Below are 21,592 nucleotides of genomic sequence, written 5' to 3'. Positions count from 1 at the left end.
TCTAAAAATAGTTTTTTTTAGTTGTGTGAAACAGAAACTCAATCACACAGAAGACAGAGTGTTTTGTGCTGCTCTGAATTGGCCAGCGTATTGGCAAGAAATTGGGGCTAGGCGACGCGATGGAGAACTAAAATTTGGTGCTCATCCAAACAAAAGCAAACTTGTCTGCGAGCCAAAAGTTGGCAGGGTGAGCATCGACATCAATCCAAACACGCCCTAGTTTCCTTTAGTGCTCTAACCCTAAGATGCTTAGTAAATTTTAGTTTGCAAGATCTTGGACAAATGATCAAAATTGGAAATTTGGAATAGATGATTAGTTGTTGCTCGATTAGCGCTTCTTGTGTGCTAATGTGCTACCCAGTTACTTCTTGTGGGCTGCAACTTCGATATCTTGCTGCCAAAGCTTGATGGAACTGTAGTTCTTAGTGCACCGACTTGATACTTGTTAATTAGTTAAACAGATGTCAAAATCTAGTTGTGAGTCAAAGTAATTTGTTTCTGCACTCGAGTGAATCAAAACTGTAGCACTGTTTGTTTATATGGTCACTCAGGGACATTCCTTCTCGCAGCTGGTGTGTATATTCATCCTTTCTGAATATTAATTAGCTCCAGGATAATAATCAGCATGTACGTGGTCTTAATTAATCAACACACATCCAGCATATTTACAAGATCTTTATGAAATAAAAAAGTGCAGCATATACATAGAAGATCAATCTACAACACGATTTATAGACACGTATGAATGGACTATACATGACAAGACAAAGAAGCATCCATTTATTTGATATATCTATGTATGAAATTGAGGGATATGAAGGCCTGGCTATTTGGTGGGGTAGGAAGGCTCCATGGCGAGGCCACACATGCCCTTCTTGTCTGAAATGTCCTTCTCCATTCTCATGTAACCGTTTTCGCCCCATGTCGTGCCCCATGAGTTCTTCATCAGCCAATATTTTGTGCCATCACTGGTCTGTCCATAACCAATGGCTGCAATCCCATGGTCCAAGTCAGTGCCGCATGAGCCGGTCATCACACCACCAGAGTAGAACTGAAACGTCATGTCTCCTCCATCCACAGCCACGGACACAGGCTGGTTGGCCACCGCCTTCATGAGGGCAGCCTCGTTATTGGCTGGCACGTCCTCGTAGCCCCTGATAGATGCGGCAATGTTTGATCCGCTCTTGCACTTGCCATCCACGGCTGTGTAAGGGTAGCTGGACTCGGTGGTCAGGCCGCCGTTCTTGATGATGAATTTGAAGGCGTCGTCCATCAATCCACCCTCGCAGCCCTGGTCCTCACCATGGACATCGCAATCCACCAACTCTTGCTCCGAGAGCGAAACGAGCTTACCGGTGCTAAGCTTGACGATGCCCTCCGTCGCAGCAACAGCTGAAAACGCCCAGCAACAACCTGCAATCAAATTATGTTTCAATAGATGTCATCACAAAACAGTGTCACAATTTGTATTGACACGTGTGCCGATGAAATGTACTTACCACATTGGCCTTGATCCTTGATGGGAGTGACGGCACCCTTGGTCCTCCAGTCCACGCTCGCCGGAAGCGCATCAATGCTAACATTATCGTACCTGAATCCCGTATGAACCTTCACCGTGCTTGGTTTGAAGCCCTTGTTAGTTTTGGTCGCCCTGAACTCATCATTGGTGAGGTCGGCGAACTGGTTGACACCAAGCCAGAACTTGCGGTTACCGGCAGCGTTGAACGACTCGATGAACTTTATATTGGCCTTGAACGCCTCAAACCGCCTCGCTTTTTCAGCGGCGTCCTTGTAGACGCGACCGTACTGGACCATCCACTGCTCATGCCTCGCCGCCATGGCCGAGTCATCGTTCAGCTCGCGAACCGCAAGGATGGCGTTGCAGAAGAAGGCGCAGCCGAGGACGGCGACGAGCAAACCCTTGAGGGTGGCCATATGGTCGATCAGGCCTCTGTATTGCTTGCTACTGCTAGCTCCTGCTGCTTCTATTGTGCACTATGCTTTTGTTTGGTGATTGGAGCTGCGTGGTATGGGTTTATATAGTTAGTGCCTAGTGGTATGTACGTAAGTAAGAGATACGGTGCTTGTACGACGTATTTGATGGAAAGGGGCACATGCGTAGCCGTGAAGTAGAGATGGTTGCCAGATGGTATAAAATTCTTGTGCTGTTGCGAAGCTGAGAACGATTCTCATCAGGCCTCAGTTTATGGTGATGCCCGGCGTTCTCATCTTAATTAAGCAGTAAGATTACACGCCAATTGGGATCACAGGGATTCAACAGAAAGCCTTGAGACGAAACAACTTCATTGGAGTTTCCACGAAATATTGCATACCAAATGGGACTGGATTAAATAATGTGATTGGGATGCAATATTAATATATTGGTGACTTGTTTATCCTACGGAGGTGTTTAAACGTCTCAACCACTGGATAAGTACGTTTCGAATTTACATAATGTGAACAACTTTAAAAATACTAACTAATACGGCAGATTGCAATACAGCCACCTGAACTTTGAGAAAAATGAGCATTACGTTGGCAATTTCGTAAATGATATCCATGTAGATTTTTTTTTTACATATTCCGTCACCTTTCTGGTTGAGAATCAAACTTAACATGGTTAGCTAATCGCAACCCAGGCAGGTCTTTTTCTTCTAGTAGATTATCTTGGGATCCTAAACTTGAATTCAAAGCTCACTTAGATCTCTAAACGTCAAGCTTAACTTGGTAGGTCAACACTTCATAACATGCCACGATCAAGTTATTTTAATATTTGGTTTAGGAAAAAGAATCGTTTCTCTACAAGGAAAGTATGATGATGGTGTTATCAAATCCCTCTAATCTACTTCATCCAATGGCTTTGTTCATTTCATGTCACTACTACAGAACTAGTCATAAGTATTGCCTCATTAGTGCCAGTTTAGTCAAAAAACGACATTGATAGGGTATCAGTACCTGTTGGAAGCAATATCAAGCATCAACTTGTTCATTCAGATAAAAATCGGTATTGATAACTCGTATCAGTGCCAGTTAGTATTACGAACCGGAACTGATAGTATTAATGCCGATTCGTATTACGAACTGGAACTGATACTACGATCAGACCCGAAATTTTTATGCAATGGATTTTTGGCTCGCGCTGACGTTCGCTCGGCTCAGTCACGACTTAGGCGCGTCCTTATCCTCTTGGTCTCTCACCCTCATGACCTCACTCCTCGAGTCCTCACCTCCATCTCTCTCTCATCTAGTCTCTCGTCCGGCCTCCTCCCCCACCGGCCTCCCCTCTGGCCTCCTCCCCACTGGCCTCCTCCCCTCCTACCTCCACCAGCCTCCCCTCCAGCCTCCTTAGTTCTACAAGATGACACCGTCCACCTTGGAGAAGTGCGGTTGGCCGGCGGAGGTGACACCGGGAGAAGCGCTGTGGGAACCACTGGCCTCGTGCCCCAAAGGAGCACCATCCCGTAAGGGCGTCACTGCCGGTGGGTGCTGCGAAGGACGGTCTGCAGCACCGCTACTGGCCAATGGTTGGATCTACACGTCCGCGTGGCTCGTCATCACCCTTTGCCAACAGAACCACCAGATCTGGGTGATGTGGTCAAGGGGAGCTGTGTGGCCAGCTGCCTTCTGGAGGATGGTGCCACTGCTGGGTGTGCCGCACCACCGGCCAGAGGGGCTATGACTTGGTTGATGTTCTTGCGGATTCGTTAGAGGTTGTTGAGTTCTTAACGATTGGAGTCCGTCTTGTAGAACTAAGGTGCTTGATTATGTTAGAGGTTGAGTTCTGGAGACTATGTGAGATAATTCAATTTGATTGTGAGATATGTTTGTATGGATGAGATGAGTCGATTTGAGCACGATGGTGGTGGCGGCGGCAGGAGGACGACGGTGGCGGCGGCAGGAGCGGCAACCGAGCCGATCTCTTGAGCCAGCTCATTTATTTTTTTTGAGCTCGGCAACACGTATCGGTGCCAGTTGGAGGTATGAACCGGCACTAAAAAGAACTTTCAGTGCCGATTCTAGACCCGATACTGATAGTCACTGACTATCAATGTCGAGTAAAGAGTGACGGTTGAAAAAACGGCAGTGATGCCATTTTTCAACCAGCACTAATATATAGTTCTGTAGTAGTGTGTCATGCCTTCCTTCTAGAACGTTAGATTAACTTATGTTATAATAGATACAATTGGATGAGTCATATTTTCTACACAATATATATTGAACAAAATAATGCTTGTTGATTATTGTTTAGGCGCATAACTGAATTCATGTCAAGCCCAAAATAGCTAGTACAACTAAACCCAAGTGCAAAAACTCAACATAATGCTGAAGTGTGGGGAGTCTCGCCCTTGTGGACCAAGCAAGTAGTGGGCCGGTCACACAATCCGTCTATATTGTATAGCCTTTTGTACATATTATCAACAACCTTGTATGCCAATCAAAATTCAAAATTTTAAAACAAGACCTAACCTAAGAGAAACTAGTTAGTCTTTTATTAAAAAGAAATAGACACCCAAATTTAAGTTAAAAAGTCTTGAACCTGAGCAGTGAGGGTGTATAGCCAGACTTCACCCCCACCAACCGAGCTTGGCTCAGTTCCACCAATAAAAATTTTCACCTATGTGTGTATTGTTGGGGAATGGTCTCACAGATCCCTTTGGACTTCGGATCGAAGATCTCCATGGATGCCACAAACTAACGACCTACATCTACCGTGGATCTATCATGTTGCAAGAACCCTTCGAACCCTCTGCGCCAAAGGAACAGTTCCAACAGCCAAGATGAGTGAATCCTTCGTTGGGCCTTCGAAGCTTAGCCAAACGGCTTCGCCTGATGCTGCGATGGAGTCGCCAAAGGGACGTTGAAGGTGTGGCCAAGCGGAGACTTTTGGAAGTCCCAGCAAAGGGTGACCCCAATTCATGGGCGAAGAAGGAGCAAATGGCGAAGGCATGGTCGAAGGGGAGGCCGTTAGTAGCTACCGAAGACCATGAATGGAAAGATTGTAAATGATCTAGATGTACTTAGGAAAGTACCGTAATACCCTCAAATATGTCGAACATGTGGCAGTTAGAGGGGTAATATTGTAAACTGTGACAAGGAGTGGTTGAGTACGGCCTATAAATAGGGCATCACTGTAATTGATAGGACATGCGACATTGATACAGTAGAAGGGCTTTCCCACTTTGTGCACTGTTCCCCATAACCTTTGGAACACTCTGGGGTCTGAAGGCCCATCACTCTATTGGCAATGCTAGCAGACACAACTTCCGAGGGGGGGGGGAGGGGATACCACCACAATAGCCCATTAGACTGTGGCGGGGCAGATCACCACTTCGATTGAGGCAATCGAAGAGGACCAACAAGAACAGGATGATGTGGCCATGCTGGCCATTGAGGATGGTCGAATTCATGAAGAGTCAACTCCCCAAGACGATGCGAAGGGTAGAGCAACAACAAATGAAAAGGCCCCTCGTTTTGAAGAGCATGACAACTTCGATTGCTGTTAAGACTACGAAGACGATGATGAAAAAACCAAAGCAGAAAGAACTACATGGCTAGAAGCCAAAGACCTAGAACGTCAAATGGCACAAAAGAAGTGTATCCTATGAAGCTTGACAATGAGTCGAAAGATGACTGAATATCGTTGTCAGGCTGACGATGCCAGAAGAATGCTGGAACAATTGCAAGGCCCAATCAACGTGCTGTAGCACAAGGGTAGGAGGCACGACACAATATCACCCCTTCGATAGTGTTTGCAATGTGGGTTTCGCAAGATCTTCAAGACTCCCCGCTCTCCTCTGGCTTGCAGAACCAGCCTTGGCCCTCAGGTTTCTAAATGCCGAAAGTGGTAATGTTTGATGGAGAATCATATCCAAGAGAATTTGTCATGTGCTTTGAGGCAACAGTCGAATCTACTGGTGAAGATGACACGACGCTGGCGAAGGCCTTCCTATTGGTAGTAAAAGGAATAACATGGTCTTGGTACTCCATCTTACCTCCAGAGTCGATATATTCCTGGGAGCAATTGTGCGATGCCCTTTTCTGTAATTTCCAGGGCAATCATGTAGAAAACGTCACAGCCGGTGACCTCTTCGTACTCAAGAAGTAGCCGACAGAGCCACTCAAAGATTACATGCATCGTTTTGTACATGTACGAGCAAAGGGCGTGAATGAGGATACAATCATTGATACCGCTATTCAGGGCATCAGAGGAGGACTGCTAGCAACAAAGCTAACACGCAAAAGGCCGGGAAGTGTCCAGGAACTCTTCAACAAAATGAAGGAATATGCAAGATCCGAAGTAGAACACCAATGAAGAAAAACCAAAATGGCAACGTTAAAAACATCGAAGCATTCTCCCTCCAGCAAGGAAGGAAGAAGTGGTCAACCAAGAGACAGGTCGAAGCACTCGAAGAAAATTGATGCCTTTGGGAACATTTCAAAGCAAAAAGAGATCAACCAAATAGAATCCGAACCCAAGGATGTCGTACAAGAGGCCGTCGAGGCCCCAGGTAGTGGAGGCCACAATGGTTGAAGCGGTAGAGGCCGCGGAGGTCGAGGTGGCCAGGGAGGATGGGCACCGAAGCACAATGTATTGTGAGCTACAAAGCGAAGGTGCTTGTTGGTGTATCTGGAACCGGGGGTCCCTGAGTCCCGAGGCCGGGCCAGCCGTCCGCCACGTGCCACCATCCCGCAAGGTCCCTCCTGCGTGGTGAGGAAAGTCCTAGTTCTGGGAGAAGGTGCTCAGGGCCACAGTCCCTGGGCTCTCGAGCACCCCAGTTCCCCGATGACCCACAGAGTCCAAGTACCGGGAAGAAAGTGCTCAGGGAGGTGCCCGGTCACCCCCGAGCACCCTAGTCCCCTGACGATCAGAAGGGCTAGGTTCCGGGAGAGAGTGCTCGGGGACTGCGTGCGGCAGCCCCCGAGCGCCCGGTTCCCCGAGGGTCAGTGTGAAAGTGCTCGGGAGAGAGTGCTCGGGGTTGCTCGTGGCAGCCCCCGAGCACTCGGTTCCCCGAAGGTTCGTGCGAGAGTGCTCGGGGAGGTAAGCAGTGCCCCCGAGCACCCGGTACCCCGAGGGCAAGGGCAGGCATTCTCGGGAGAGAGTGCTCAGGGAGGTGAACAGTACCCCCGAGCACTCGGTGCCCCGACGACCCAGAAGGGCCCCCGAGGGGCCCGCCGATGAGGTGTCAACCAGTCAGAGGTCCGAGGCCGCATTTAATGAGCGTGCGCGGCCTGACATCCTCAACTGCCCCCACCGCAGTGTTAGTCCCTACCATGCTTTGGCAGAGGGGCATGGGGCCATTAATTGCACGAGTCCCGTCCCGTATCATCCGGTGTGTCTCGGGATAACATCGCCAGGATCAAGGCGTTCCGTCCGCCACCCTGCTGTGGCAGAGGAACAAGACAGGGCGGGCACGTCGGGTTGCTCTGTGGCTGCCCGGTGGGCCCTCTCTACGGCGTCCGTTGCCAGGGCGTTTATGGTGATAGGTGACCGGGCATGCGCCGCGTTTTCCACCCCCGGTCACTTCACCCAGAAGAAATGATGATGCCTTTCCCAGTCATGGTGTCTTGGAACTTGTGCCCCCTCCTTCCCGTTCGGGGCATGTCGCAGCCGGCGAGTGCATAAAAGAGTCGGCACACAGAAGAGAAGAGGCAAGGAACCGAAGATAGACAAAGAAAGAATCAACGAAGAAGAGACCGTGAGCATCGAGCACAAAAGCACGAAGAACAAAACCGTAGTCCCTGCCCAAGAACAAGGGACCTCAAGCTCTTAGTTAGACACAATATTCTTGTAACCAACTACATCCTTGAGGGATCTCCCTCAGGACAGTTATTGCATCCATACAGGAGTAGGGTATTACGCCCCCGTGCGGCCCGAACCAGTCTAAACTCCGGTGCATTTACTTCCCTTTGCACTAGGTCGATCATCCCCCACCACCGGCCGTCGCATTTACTTCCACTTCCATTTATTTCTCCGACGAACTTATTCAGGATCATCCCCCGGCCGAATCTCTAAAAAGAGGTCTCTCGGGATCCCTGCGACAGGAGTTAATCCTCCGACAGTGCTGGTCATACAACTAAGCAATGTCCACATTTTGTAGCCATGAAAGAAGGCCTAGGGAAGCAGCTCTTCCACCTTGCAAGAGTAGTGCATCACGCCACGCCGTATAGGCCAAGCAATGTGTGGCAATGTTAACAAGGCTAGGGCCAAGGCTAGGCTCACGAGCCAAACCCTTTGGCATATTTTTCTCAATGGCGTCCAATGGCTCTGTCCCAGCCATATGTTCTAGCACCTTCAGCAACATCAGATCAGACATATGCTCAATTTGTGGCTTTTCATGCATTGCTTCCACCCTCTCCGCTAAGATTGGCAATCAAAGCCCCACCAGAAACCAACAGGTCAGTAAACACACTAACACATGGAATGAACATGGTGTTGGCAATCACTAGTGGTTCTCATTAGGAAATTGATTCCAAGAGACAAAGAAAAGAATATGTCTGAAGGGTCAACCATGTCGGCATAAGCCATGCCTTCATCCATTCAAAGTGGTTTGATGTCCCCATCACTTCTTCATAGGAGGATTTGAGGGTTATAGAATACCCGCATACAGATGCCTTCATCATCGTAGCAAACATTTTAGAAAATGAAGTCCACATGATTCTGATAAACGTTGGCATCTCGGTAGACATCATCTTCGCTGATGCCTTTGATAGAATGGGTTTGCAGTGAAGCGTCTTACAGCAGACTGGATCTTTGTTGCTAAGCTTCGGTGGTGAAGTAATAAATGCTTTAGGAAAAGTCGAGCTACCGGTCACTTTTGGCGAAGGGTCAAACTTTCGAAAGGAAGGTATTGTCTTCGATGTTATCGATATACCGTACCCATACAATGCAATCTTCAGAAGAGGGGTACTAAAATAAGTTTGTGGTGATACCGCACCATGGTTATCTATGCATGAAAATGCTTGGCCCCGGAGGCATCATCTTGGTGTTGGGATATCAAAAAATGGTCCGCACAATTGAAGTGGAAACTACTTCGGGCCAACGCAATGTTCATGTAGTGACAGAACTTATGTCGAAGCCTTTAGAAGCTGAAGATCTACTCCAAACACAGTGAGTGCCAAAGGCTAAACCCGAAGGCCAAACTAAGAAAGCATTGATGTGTTAGGATAGACAAGAAAGAGTTGTGGTAGTAGAAGCCAAAATGACACAAGAAGATGAGCGAAGAATGATAGAGTTCCTTCGCAACAACGAAAATGTCTTCACATGGTCACCGAAGGATTTCAAGGGGTTAGAAGATATATCATCGAACACACTCTGAACATTGATCTGAAGGCAAAACCAAAGAAGCAAAGGCTTTGAAAAATGTCAAAAGAAAGAGAAGGTGCAACAAAGGCTGAAGTACAAAAATTGCTTGACACTGGGGTCATACGTGAAGCATTACACTCTGAATTTCTGTATAAAGTTTGAAATGGTGAATTGAGGTGGATCCACTATTTTTTTTTTGAATAGAAAGTCGACCTAAACAGAGCCTGTCTGAAGGATGACTTCCCTCTGCCATGCATTGGCCAGTTAGTAAATTCCACGGCTGGCTGTGAAATGTTAAGCTTTCTAGAAGCCTACTCGGGATATCACCAAGTTAGGATGGCAAGAGAGAACAAGGAAAAAAAACAAGCTTCAGAACCTCCTTTGGTATATACTGTTTTGTAAGAATGACCTTCGGCCTTCAGAATGCTGGGGCTACCTTCACCAAGTTAGTCTAGATTATACTTTACTCGCAGTTGGAAAGGAATGTATCAGCATGTGTCGATGACATTGTCGTTAAGGGCACCAAAGAAGACAATCATTTGGATGACCTTTGGGAGACTTTAGGCAATCTCTGAAGCGTGGGTTTAAAGTTGAATCTGGAAAAAATATGGATTTGGTGTACGCACTAGCATGTTGTAATGATTCTTGGTGTCAAAAGGAGGCATCAAAGTAAACCTAGAGAAGATACAAGTAATACTTGATATGAGGCCTCTGAAGAATAGGAAAGAGGCACAACAATTGGCTGGAAGATTGGCAGCTTTGAGCCAATTCGTTGCCAGTTCAACTGAGCGAAGCCTACCTTTCTTCAAAGCAATCAAAGGTTCTGACCCATTTAGGTGAAGCACAAAGCAACACAATACTTTTGATGAAGCCGAGTTGTTATTGTACATTGCAGCTTCCCCTTTGGCAGTAAGTGCAGTGCTTGTGCAAGAAATGCAAGCCAATAAAACATTGAAGTAGTTTCTTGTGTATTACATTTCGAAGGCATTGGCGGGGATGAAGAGGTTCTATTCTAAGATGGAAAAAATGGCATATGTAGTGGTGATGGCCTCACGAAAGCTTCGGCATTATTTCACAGCGCACAAGATATCGGTACCAACATCTTACCCCCTTTATGACATGTTTGAAAATCATGAAGCTTTAGGAAAAATTGGAAAATGGACCACAGAGATAGCACATTTTATGTTGTCTTTCATCGCGCAAATGGTGATAAAGTCTCAAGCTTTGGCAGAATTTTTGGCAGATTGGACACCGCAGGTCGAAGCCCAAGATGAAGTATCATTGGACCCGGTGTGGATCATATATTGTGACAGAGCTTGGGGGGCTTCAGGGGCTGGCATCATGGCAGTCGTATCTTCTTCTTCGGGCATAGAATTATGTTATGTAGCCAGACTCAATTTCTGGTCAGCAAACATTATTGCAAAGTGCGAAGCGGTCCTCCTCAACCTTCGGAAGGCATAAGCCCTTGGCGCCTGAAGGGTGCTGGTCAAGATAGATTACTAGATAGTGGCAAGCTAAATTAACAAACCTTTCCAAGCAAGGGAGCCAAAGTTGGCCAAGTACATGGCAGTCGTGTGAAGCATGGAAAAGCACTTCTTGGGTTTCACTGTCAAGAGCATATTAGGAAACGATAATTCCTAAGTTGATGACCTTGCCAAAGTCGCGGCACAAAAACTGTCGATGCCTTCGAATGTTTTTTCATCAGGATCTAAAGACACCAGCTGTCGAAGCCCCACGGCAAGTGGACCAACGTGTCATAGTAGTTGAGAGCGAAGATTAGAGATCTTCCATAATGTCCTACCTTCGAGGCCATTACGAGCCCGAAGACCAAGTAGAGGTAAAGCGTCTGATGCAAAGAGCCAGAAACTATAAAATTGTGGGGGCTGATTTGTACAAAATGAGAGTTTGTGCACCGATGCTTTGGTGCATATCCCAAAGAGAAAGTCAAAGCTTGCTCAAAGAAATACACGAATGGTTGTGTGGCTCGCACATTGGCACCTAGGCGCTCATTGGAAAAGCATTCAGACAAGTATTTTATTGACCGAAGGCCATTTCCGATGCGGAGGCCACAGTTCAAAGCTGCGTGAAGTGCTAGTACATGGCCAATGGATCTAACAGGCTTTCGTCAGTGATACAGCTCATCCCACCGATTTGGCCCTTGACTCGGTGGTGAATTTACATCATAGGATAGTTGCCAGTAGCTCCAAGAAACCTTCGCTATGCTGTAGTGGTAGTTGAGTACTTCTCCAAATGGGTGGAGGCAATTCCATTGGTGAAGATCATATCAAGAAATGATTAAAAGTTCTTGTGGCAAAATATCATCTGTCGCTTCAACATTCCACATGAAGTAACAATTGATAATGGAACACAGTTTGACAGCGAAGGCTTCAAACAATTTTGCGAAGGCATGGGTATTAAAATTCATTTTGCTTTGGTATACCACCCTCAATCAAATGGAGCTGTAGAGAGGGCGAATGGCATTGTCTTGTCTGGTGTGGCAAGGTACCTACAAGGTCTCTTGAAGGTGGGTCGAGGAGTTGTCAAAGGTACTGTGGTCACTCAGAACTACAGGAACTAGGCCTTACTCTTCAGTGAAGAGGATATGACTCCAAAGGAATGCAAAAACATGTCATTTTGTGTCATAGCTAAGACAGCTCACAATGAAGAGCTAGTAACAAAAGATGCACTGGAAGAAATTAGAATGCTGGCCGTTGAAAACCTGATGAAGTACCAAGAGGAAACAAAAAGATGGAGGGACAAGATGGTATCTCCGAAGGAGTTTGCTCCGGGGACCTTGTGCATCGAAGGCTTCCTAATGCTTCGACTATGGGTAAACTTCGAAACAAAAGTTGAAGTGTTGCTCAACCTAACATAGGCAATGCACCTTTGCACAAAAAGTTGAAGTGTTGCTCGCCCTTGCTAGGCAATGCACCGCTCTAGAAAAAATCTGTCAAGGACATCAAACTGATTATTCTCTATATGCATGTGTCCAAGTTTTACTTCCTACATGCACACAATATAACAATGCATCGAAGTGTTTATTCTTCATGTATACACACTGAAAGCCTCGAGTCCAAGGCAGCACACCTCCGGCTTCGAATAAGAAAAAACTTGTGTCGCCAAGCCAAAGTGGGGGCTACATGCTTCGGTGTGAATGAAGTTAAAGCATTGCTCGAATTGGAAATGAGAATAATGGCCATGACAAAAGAAAATTAAACTTAAATCGCAAAAAAATTGGGTCTTCGAATCAAAAGATATGAGCGAAAACACTAAAAATCTTTCGAAGCAACACTTGATTAAATGACTCATGCCAAAGGTCCCTACAGCTTAAAAGTTAGGGGGACGATGTTTTTTCAATTGACGCTTCGAGCACGTTACTATCAAAGGTCCCTACAGCTAAGAAGTTGGGGAGGGGGTGGGATGAAGGTCCCTATGGCTAAAAAGTTGGGGACTAAAGGCTCAATGAAAAAATACAATAGAGAATATGAAAATTCATTCTGCAAATTCATCAACGTTAGATCTACAAAATTTTTGTACATTTGACTATGGCCAAGATGGAAAGCAATACCTCGCCTTCCGAGAAAGGCTCTATCAGGTCCAGTGGAGATCCAACATAATTATCCAAAGAAGTGCCAGACAATGGCTCAAATGGAGCACCATGGCCTTCAACGAATGGTGCTCCTTGCGAAGGCTAAGATTGCTGTTGATAACAAAATTGCATGAGTGAGGTCGGACTATTCTCTTTGTCCATCAGCTCATACTTCAGCTCAAGGAACCCTAGCGGAGGGTCAAATTATCCGCGCTCTATCCTACGGATTTGCCGCTCGACGCTTCGGATCTCTAAGTCCAAAGGGCAAAATGACTCCCAAAAAGCTTCCAACTTGGTGTTTCTAGCGTCATAAACCCTAGCCTTCTCTCACCAATATTTATTAAATTCCATGTCAAGGTGTCAACGGTGGAATGAATCCCAGCATGTCCACGATATGAAAAAGTTGTCCTCCATCATAGTTATAGGGACAACATATTTAGTTACCTAGACAGGATCCGAAGGAAGGACCTGCGCAGGAAGGGAAGGTTGTCAAAATATTTGATAGGAAATAAAACAAAAATATATTACAAAGTTTTTGATGAACATCCAATGTTTTGATCACAAAAGACAATATAACTTCACCCCTCGCTCACACCTGCTCCGATAGCTCGGTAGCTCTTTGTGAAGGGGCGGGTGGCAAAGTAGGTGGGATAGAGGTTCTTGTAGTGGCCGAAGCATCCCTGGTCTTCGTGACAGCCTGCAACAAAAGCCAGACAAAAATAAGTGTGAGAATAATAAAATAATGATAAGGCATCAGAAATAAAAACAAATACTTACCCTTCATCGGTTGGTCTCCACCTCTTGAAGGCGAGGTCGTGCCCATGTTGACACCATTAGTTACTGGTGAAAGCTTTCGTGGTGGCCTTCGATGCCTTCGATACCACCCTGGTCTACATGTCTTGCAGGTAGTGGAACGAAGGGTTCTGGAGCGCCTTGTGGTGGTTGCAGCTTGTCATCTCCAGATATTGTATAAGGCTTCGACCAGATATCATGGTGCAGAAATCGCTATATAAGTGGGTAGCTTGTCGAAGGCCTTCACACGATTCAGCAATCCACCCAAGAAGGTCCTCGAGGTCGCTATGGTTGAAGGCTGGAGTTGAGGCCGAAGCACCCAATATTTGAAGAGTATTGCTAATAACTTCTCTGGCCTTAACCGCCTTTGGCTCTAGAACTTCTACCTGCTTCTAGGCAACATCTTAAGCAAGTTGCCTCGCCTCGCGCAGTGCTTTTCTTAGGCGTTGATTTTCAAAAAAAATTTGGCCGTGCAGAGGGCATCAATCTTTGGTGACGGGTCACAACTGTGACCTGTCACTTATGACTTGTTTGTGACCCATCACTTATGACTGATATATGGTTTTCGTGCTTCTTGGACGCGACAAAAAGTCAAAAATAATATTTTTCACCCAAGTCAATCCAACTCAAGCCTATCACCACTCGCCACGTATCTCTACCTATTCGAACTCGCGATGGCCCCTCACACGCGTAGCTGCCTAACCACCTCAACTTCGCGTGCGTCCTGAAGGGACTCGGATAAAAGATCCTTTTAACTATTTTACCGAGGGTCATAAGTGACGGGTCACAACTGTGAGCTGTCACTTATTACAAGTCATAAGTGACGGGTCACAGTTATGACCCATCACTAATGTTAATTTTACAATAGACATAAAAATCAGTTGACTCAGAGTGCCATCGGTTAAATGGTCATAACTTTTGCATACGGACTCCGATTTTGATATTTTTTTTACTCTATGGATATCTACAGAAAAAGTTACATCCGTTTCTCCCCCATTTTGTCAAGTTCGGTGAATTTTTCGAGTCTTAAAACGGCTTGGAAGATTAAGTTCTCACCTTCAGAAGTTTCTGCACCATTTTCGAAACAAGCATTTGTGTCCATAGCCGTTACCCCTTATATCAAACTTGAGCAAACATATACAATGGTTCATATTATAGTGCTTCTGAAGTGAGAAAGATAAGAGAAAAATGAAATAAAAATAATTTTTTTGTAATATTTAGATCATTTTCTGTATTTCTGAATAACGTCATTAGTGACGGGTCAAGTTATAACCCGTCACTTATGACAGGCCTATGAGACCCGTCACCGATGAGTTAGTCATTGATGACGGGTCAAGTTTACCAATGACTGGCCTACGATGACCTGTGAGTGATGAGTCGTCATTGGTGACGGGTCAAGTTTTCACCTGTTACTAATGACTGGCCTACGATGACCTGTGAGTGATGAGTCGTCATTGGTGACGGGTCAAATTTTCACCTATCACCAATGACTGGCATTAGTGACGGGTTACAATTAAGATACATCACTTTTATCATAAGTGACGAGTCATATTACGACCCGTCACTTAAGTAGTGTCTCATTTGTCTGTTTTTCACGTAGTGCTAGTCGAAGAAACCCTTCAGACCCTCTGCGCTGAAGGAACGGTCCTGATAGCCAGGACGAGTGCAGCCTTCGGAGCTCAGCAGAATGGCTTCACCCAGTGCCGCGAGGGAGTCGCTCGAAGGGACGTCGAAGGTGCAACTAAGCGGAGACTTTCGAAAGTCCCAACGAAGGGTGACGCAAGTCATGCGTGAAGATGGAGCAGATGGCGAAGGCATGGTTGAAGGGGATGCTGGTAGTAGCGACCGAAGACCATAAATGGCAAGATTGTAAATAATCTGAATGTATTTAGGAAGTATCATAATATCCTCGAATATACTGAGCATGTGGCAGTTGAAGGGGTAATCTTATAATGTGATAAGAATTGATTAAATGCGGCCTATAAATAGAGTATCATTGTAATTAACACGACAGGTGATATTGATACAGTAGAAGGTCTTTCCCACTTTGTGCGCTGTTCCTCACAACCTTCGGATCACTCTGGGTCCGAAGGCCCATCACTCTATTAGCGATGCTAATTTCCAATATGTATGCATACATTTGTTCTTTGTAAGGTTCAATATAGTTTGTATAAATAATAGATGCTATTTATGATATTGCATATTTTTACATCTAAGAGTTAAAAAAATATAGCTTATAAATGTATTAGTGTTAAAATAGATGATAAGAATGTAAAAACTCATCGGTGGAATTTGGTAGAATCTTATATTTTATATCCATTCTACGATTTATGATCCTACTGGAAAACCTCCGATCTGATTCTGTATCTGCGATTCTGACAACCTTTCTAACAACAGTAGTTATCAATGTGTGATGTGATGTCTACATCATTACTGTAAGAACGCCCCCCAACAGCTCCTTGCGCACGCACACATTGTGAGCATTGGATCTGATCAGCCACCACTGTCATCTTCAGTTCTCCGCCTGAGTCGTTCCCTCACTAGCTGGGTCGCCGCCATCGCCAACCTTGTCAACCACCGCAACCGTGCACGCTTCCTCCTCTTCGGCAAGACGGGCTTTGTCCCAGTGCTTCCTGGTGTAGAGGTGCAGCAGCATGCCGTCCTTGTCGCAGCCGTGGACGCCGCAGGGCACGCACGAGAGCTTACCGTTCTCCTGCCGCAGCACGGTGAACACCACGCCCTCCACCTGGATCTTGACTGGCTTGCCAGGCGCAGTGGTGTCATCAGTCTCCACGGACTCCTTGACTTGGATCACGGAGCCGTTGGCTTTGGTAGCTGCGTGCTCTCCTTCGGCTTCCTGAACAATCTTTCCATCCTCGGGAGGTTCAATGAGAAGAACAGGTTCATCTACTTCCATGGGCACCACGACGGCGGTGGCGTTCTTCGCTTGTGGCGTTGCCGATGGCGTTGATTCTGCCTCTGTATCAGTTTTTGCCGTCATGGAGCCTTTGCCTTGCACCTGATCAGCCCAGGTGGCGGCAACGACAGACGCGTCCTTTTTGTTTCCTTGGGCACCGACATCATTGGTGGTGGCGGCGAGTGTCATCTTGTGCCTGTGCTTCTTCCCGGCCAGGTGAGACCGCATGATGATCTCAGATGGTGCCTTCACGTTGCAGCACACGCAGACGAGGAAGCCATCCACCCGCTTCAAAGTGCCGCACGCCGCCGGCTTCGATGACCACTAGGTCCGAGTCACCGACAGCGTTAGCCTCGGCCGCAGCAGCAGTAGTGCTAACCTTGACCATGTCCTTTCCTGGAGTCTTAGAGCAGTCCATGGAGGTGACGTCTTCTTTTGCCGACGTCGCCGTCGTTTCTCGCAGCTCACTGCGGCCACCGACTTTTGCTTGCAAGGGCATCGCCAACGGCGCTTCCACCTGAACCGCCGTGTCAGCGACGACAGCCGTGTCTTTGTCCATCGCTTGTGCTTTGGCTGCTACCTTTCCTCCTGCGTTCACCTTGCTCTTGTGTTTCTTCCCTGACAAATGAGAACGAATGCCACCCTCCGATGGCGCCTTCACGTCACACAGCTCGCAGAGCAGGAAGCCCTCCACGAGCCGCACGGTGTGCGGCATGCAGTCCACCTCCAGAATCATCGCGTCAGGTTCTCCGTAAGCGACATAGGAAGCGATAGCCGCCGGTGCAGGGTGCCCTTTCACGCGTTTCTTGGCAGCGGTGCTGGTGGCTGCGCCGACTGCGGCCGGTGGTTGGCTGGCGTCTTGGCACTTCTTCAGGGCCTTGGAGATGTGCTTACTCCCTTCGAGGTGGCACATCATGGTGACGCGGTCCGCCGTCCGCACGTTGCACACCCCGCAGAGGAGGTACCCGTTCATCTGCGTCACCTCGTTCAGCGTCCCCGCGTTCGTCAGCATCGTGAGCTTCGTCGGCGTGTAGTTGCTGGAAGGCGCCATCACCGCCGCATCCTCTCCGTCGTGCTCTGGCTCCGGCGTTGGCTGCGCCGCAAGCGCTGCAGCCTTCCTCCAGTGGCCCTTTCCGTTGAGGTGATCTTGCATGGCCTTCTCGCTGTTGGCCGTGATGCCGCACACCGTGCATGTCAGGCTGAGCTTCTGCTTCTTGCTGCATGTCGCTGCCGAAACCGTGGATGCCGCAGCATGATCAGGGCTCTTCCGCTTGGCCGGTGAGGCTGCTGGTGCGTTTGCTTTGGGGTGGGCTTGCGCAACCTGCGTTAAATTAAAATAATTAATTTCTTTGGAAAGCATACTAGTCAATGAGCAGACAAAAGCTAGTGCTACAATAAAAAAGTTCATTTTAAGAAATTGTCTGGATCATCAATATCAAGCTAACTTTTTAGAATATGAAGGAGAACTGTGCGCTTTTGAATTACTACTAGCGTAGTTCAATACATCAATACCATACTTAATTTGGCTAGCTTAGTTTAAATTACCACAAGATTAGTTTCTCCTAGCAATTTTAAGGACAAAATTGCATCATTAATGTAGAAGCATCGGCTCCTGTTTTTCAATACTTCTGAAAGAGCTGAAAAATTGGGCATGCTGATCACAGAGTCATTCTACAGTATTGATGCAATTCTCAGAAGTGCTGAAACAGGAATTAGTTATCAGAAGCATCAACAGGAATTAGTGGTCTCAAATTTTTCATTGGAACTATGGTTACTTTTCTGAAACATTAGAGATGAAAACAATGCACAAATTCAATTAGTTATCTAAAGTTTGCATTGGAAATAGGTTACGTTTCTCTCTCCATGGCTCTATCCACACAACTTAGACTATGTCATGAGTAAATCCATTATATGCCCCTGTTTCAATTCGTATCCGGTATTTACCCTGCCCCCCTAAAGCAAAATAAAAGAGCCATAGGCTGGACCATCCTAAAAAACGAAACAGTCCGTCCGCAACCATATACAAATTGGAAACAGGGTATACGAATTGAAAACAGGGGCATACTGTTGTAAGCGTTAAAAGCTGCATCACAATATCACAAACAATATGAAATACAATGGCCGAACTCTGCAGTATTGAATACTATACGGGAGACACACCTATGACAAATTTGTGTTGTTGAGTTTGATCAATTTGGAGCAGGCAAACAATCAATAGTTTACAAGGGCACTTCTACACAGCGATAACCCATCGAAATCACTTCCAACAAAACAACATATGTGATATATTGTATAGAAGTTTCACCAATGTTTCAAGCTTCAAACATCAAAATAGCATAGTTACAAGTGAGTTTAAAGGTTTCAAAAGAAAGTTACAGGCACATTTCTAGCGAGCTTGATTCCAAAAAGTTTTATCGATGATTTATAAATCATTGATCTTACAAACTTATGAATGAGGTAGGGGATACTTCATGCAGTCAAATCATACGGTACACACAAAGATTTATATACGTTCATGCCTCCCTTAAGATAATAGCTATATGTCATATTTATCTTGTTTTGATCTCTAAGACTATTTACCAGAGGGTTCTTGACTAGCCTAGATAGATCTAAGCATAGTCAAGTGGCTCCTTATGCTTAGTTATGGAGGGTTGATGATATAGATTGGTAGCACAGAAGGCTTTAGGGCAAAAGGTTTATGTAAGCTTGAATGGATTTCAATTGGCTTGTCCTCCACAAAGTCCCCTGGCTTCATATATATATATATATATAGTGAGTCATCGTGTCGCTATTGGTCTCTTTCTTTATTGTTCTTAAAGATAAACTTCTATATTTACAAAATATCCTTAGTATCCAGAGATGGCCAAATGGGCGTATCGGGCCAGCTCGGCACGGGCCCATCTAGGCATAGCCCAGCTCGATCGGTCTGGCCACTGTAACGGGCCGTGTTGTGCTGGCCCTCTTGCCGCCCTCTTGGTCCATGGCATGGCCCGTCAACCACCGTATCATGTCGTGCCGGCCTAGGCACGATTGACATGGTGGAGGCATGAAGGCGCACGGGCAGCCTAGCAACACTTCAAAATAGAAAAAATAAAAAATAATAGCTACAAATTCCAAAAATAAAAATATAGAAAATAAATAAAAATGAGCTTTATTGATTAGTTGTCTTATTAAAAATCTTTCTACTAGAAGGAAAAAACAAGAGTACAACTTATGACTATACTCTGAAAAATTAAATGGTTTCATTAGAAACCCTAAAATTTTGCTTGCAATATTTAATATAATTCCTCAAGTGTCCCTTCCATTTATAGACCTGACACATAATTCATAGCTACATATATTATACTTAGTAAATATTATCTATTCCATGTTAATTTCTCTAAAGATCTTTTTAAAATGTTGCCACAGCCATGACCATACACGCAAGTTCTCGACATCTTCATCCATGAATGGAAATATGAAATTGATTTTTTCAAGTGGGTAAGTGGTTTTGGCTAGCAAGTAGAAAAAAGAGAGATGATTGGCCAATGGGAATAGGATATTGGGATCGCTCGGAGTTTGGCAAGAACTTTTTTGGCAACAATTCAACTAATTTTGTCAAATTATTACAAATTCTTAAGAACTTTAAGACAAGAATGAGAGAAGAAAACAAGAGAGCAAATGTTGTTACTGGCGTGGAATGAAAGGACAAGGTGGTCCTCTATTTATAGGTGAAAAATGAAGATTTTTGAAAAAAAAAATTGATTTTTTTTGCAGCCTAAACGGTCACAAAACGACTAGAAAATTAAAAAAATAATTGGTTAACGGATTAAACTGGCCGTTCCTGATCTGTTTAACCCGTTAAGCCGCGTGTGCCTTCGCGTGCTGACCGTGCCACCCATGCCCAGCTAGGCTGGCCCCATGCGCAACAGCTTATGGCCAGCCCAAGCGTGTCAGGCGAGCCGTGCTATGCCAGGCCGGCCGTGCCGTGGTGTGCATGAGCAGGCGAGCTAGGCCGCTTCCGTGTCGTGCTTTGCGTAGGCTGGTTGTGCCTAGCCGGGTGGAGGCATGTTGGGTCGTGCCATGTCATGCCAGCCCATCGTACCGCGTGCTTGGCCTAGGCACGACCCTTGATCTCATACCATGCCTAAGTCGTGCCTATAGTGAAAGCCTCAGGTTGGTTCAGTAGGTACGATCCATTTGAACATCTTTATTAGTACATGTCAGTAGTTTCGATATATTTAAGGATTCATATTCTAGTCATAGAGATATACTATGAGAATATAGAAAATACTAGAGGATCCGGATACGATAATTTTGTACCACCCATCATCAGGTTTAAGTCAACATTCAAGTATGATAAACAGGTTTAGTACATGTTTCAGTCGACTTTGTTTTTTTTTTTTTTGCAATCATATCCAAAGCAAAAATTCAGGTAAAATTGATTTTCAAGAGCGTGTTCAACCCAAAACTTCTTACTAGAACAGTATAACCCAAAATTAAGAAAAGAATCCCTAAGGTTTGTTAGAACTTGAAAAACAAATATATTTACATTTTTTTTTGGAAAAGAAAACAATATGTGGAAGGTGCCAGACTTTGTCCGAGATGGGGGCAGCGCTTGTAGGAAGGGAGGCCTCGTCAATGATGAATACACGAACAAAACGCTATTTGCGAGGTTTGAGTGGGCCTCACCATGCGCTTTGTAGTAACCGAGCATGCCATCACCCTAACACACACCTTAGAAAAATGGCATGTACCGCAACAGACAATTGGACCTTCGTAGCTTAAAAGCACGCTATCTTTTCTATAACATCGACGTGTATATCTCCATGTTGCAGCTTAACTTGTTTCCATTCTTGGTGTGTTTTTATTAGGATGCAAACAGTTAGACCTCATTTAGCGTTGGAAGTTGATTTGCTACCTCAGGAAAAGTTCATAGTAAGGACGCTTACAATGCCTTGTTTGGTGATGTCTAAGAAGACATAATAAGAAATTATTGGTAGTTTCTAAT

General features: G+C 45.7%; 1 protein-coding gene across 1 annotated transcript; it reads right to left on the bottom strand.

Annotated features, from left to right (window-relative positions):
- Positions 1 to 826: 826 nt before the first annotated feature.
- On the bottom strand, positions 827 to 1,935 carry LOC133896053 (senescence-specific cysteine protease SAG39-like). Its single transcript, XM_062336568.1, has 2 exons — positions 1,500 to 1,935; positions 827 to 1,413 (listed from the first exon to the last, which is right to left on the bottom strand). Exons 1-2 carry the CDS (start codon positions 1,933 to 1,935, stop codon positions 827 to 829), a joined length of 1,023 nt encoding a protein of 340 aa, XP_062192552.1.
- Positions 1,936 to 21,592: the final 19,657 nt, after the last annotated feature.

This window comes from Phragmites australis, chromosome 16, assembly GCF_958298935.1.
Source record: "Phragmites australis chromosome 16, lpPhrAust1.1, whole genome shotgun sequence".
Taxonomy (NCBI): domain Eukaryota; kingdom Viridiplantae; phylum Streptophyta; class Magnoliopsida; order Poales; family Poaceae; genus Phragmites; species Phragmites australis.
Note: the sequence above shows the minus strand (reverse complement) of the source record. Positions and strands in the feature narration are given on the sequence as shown.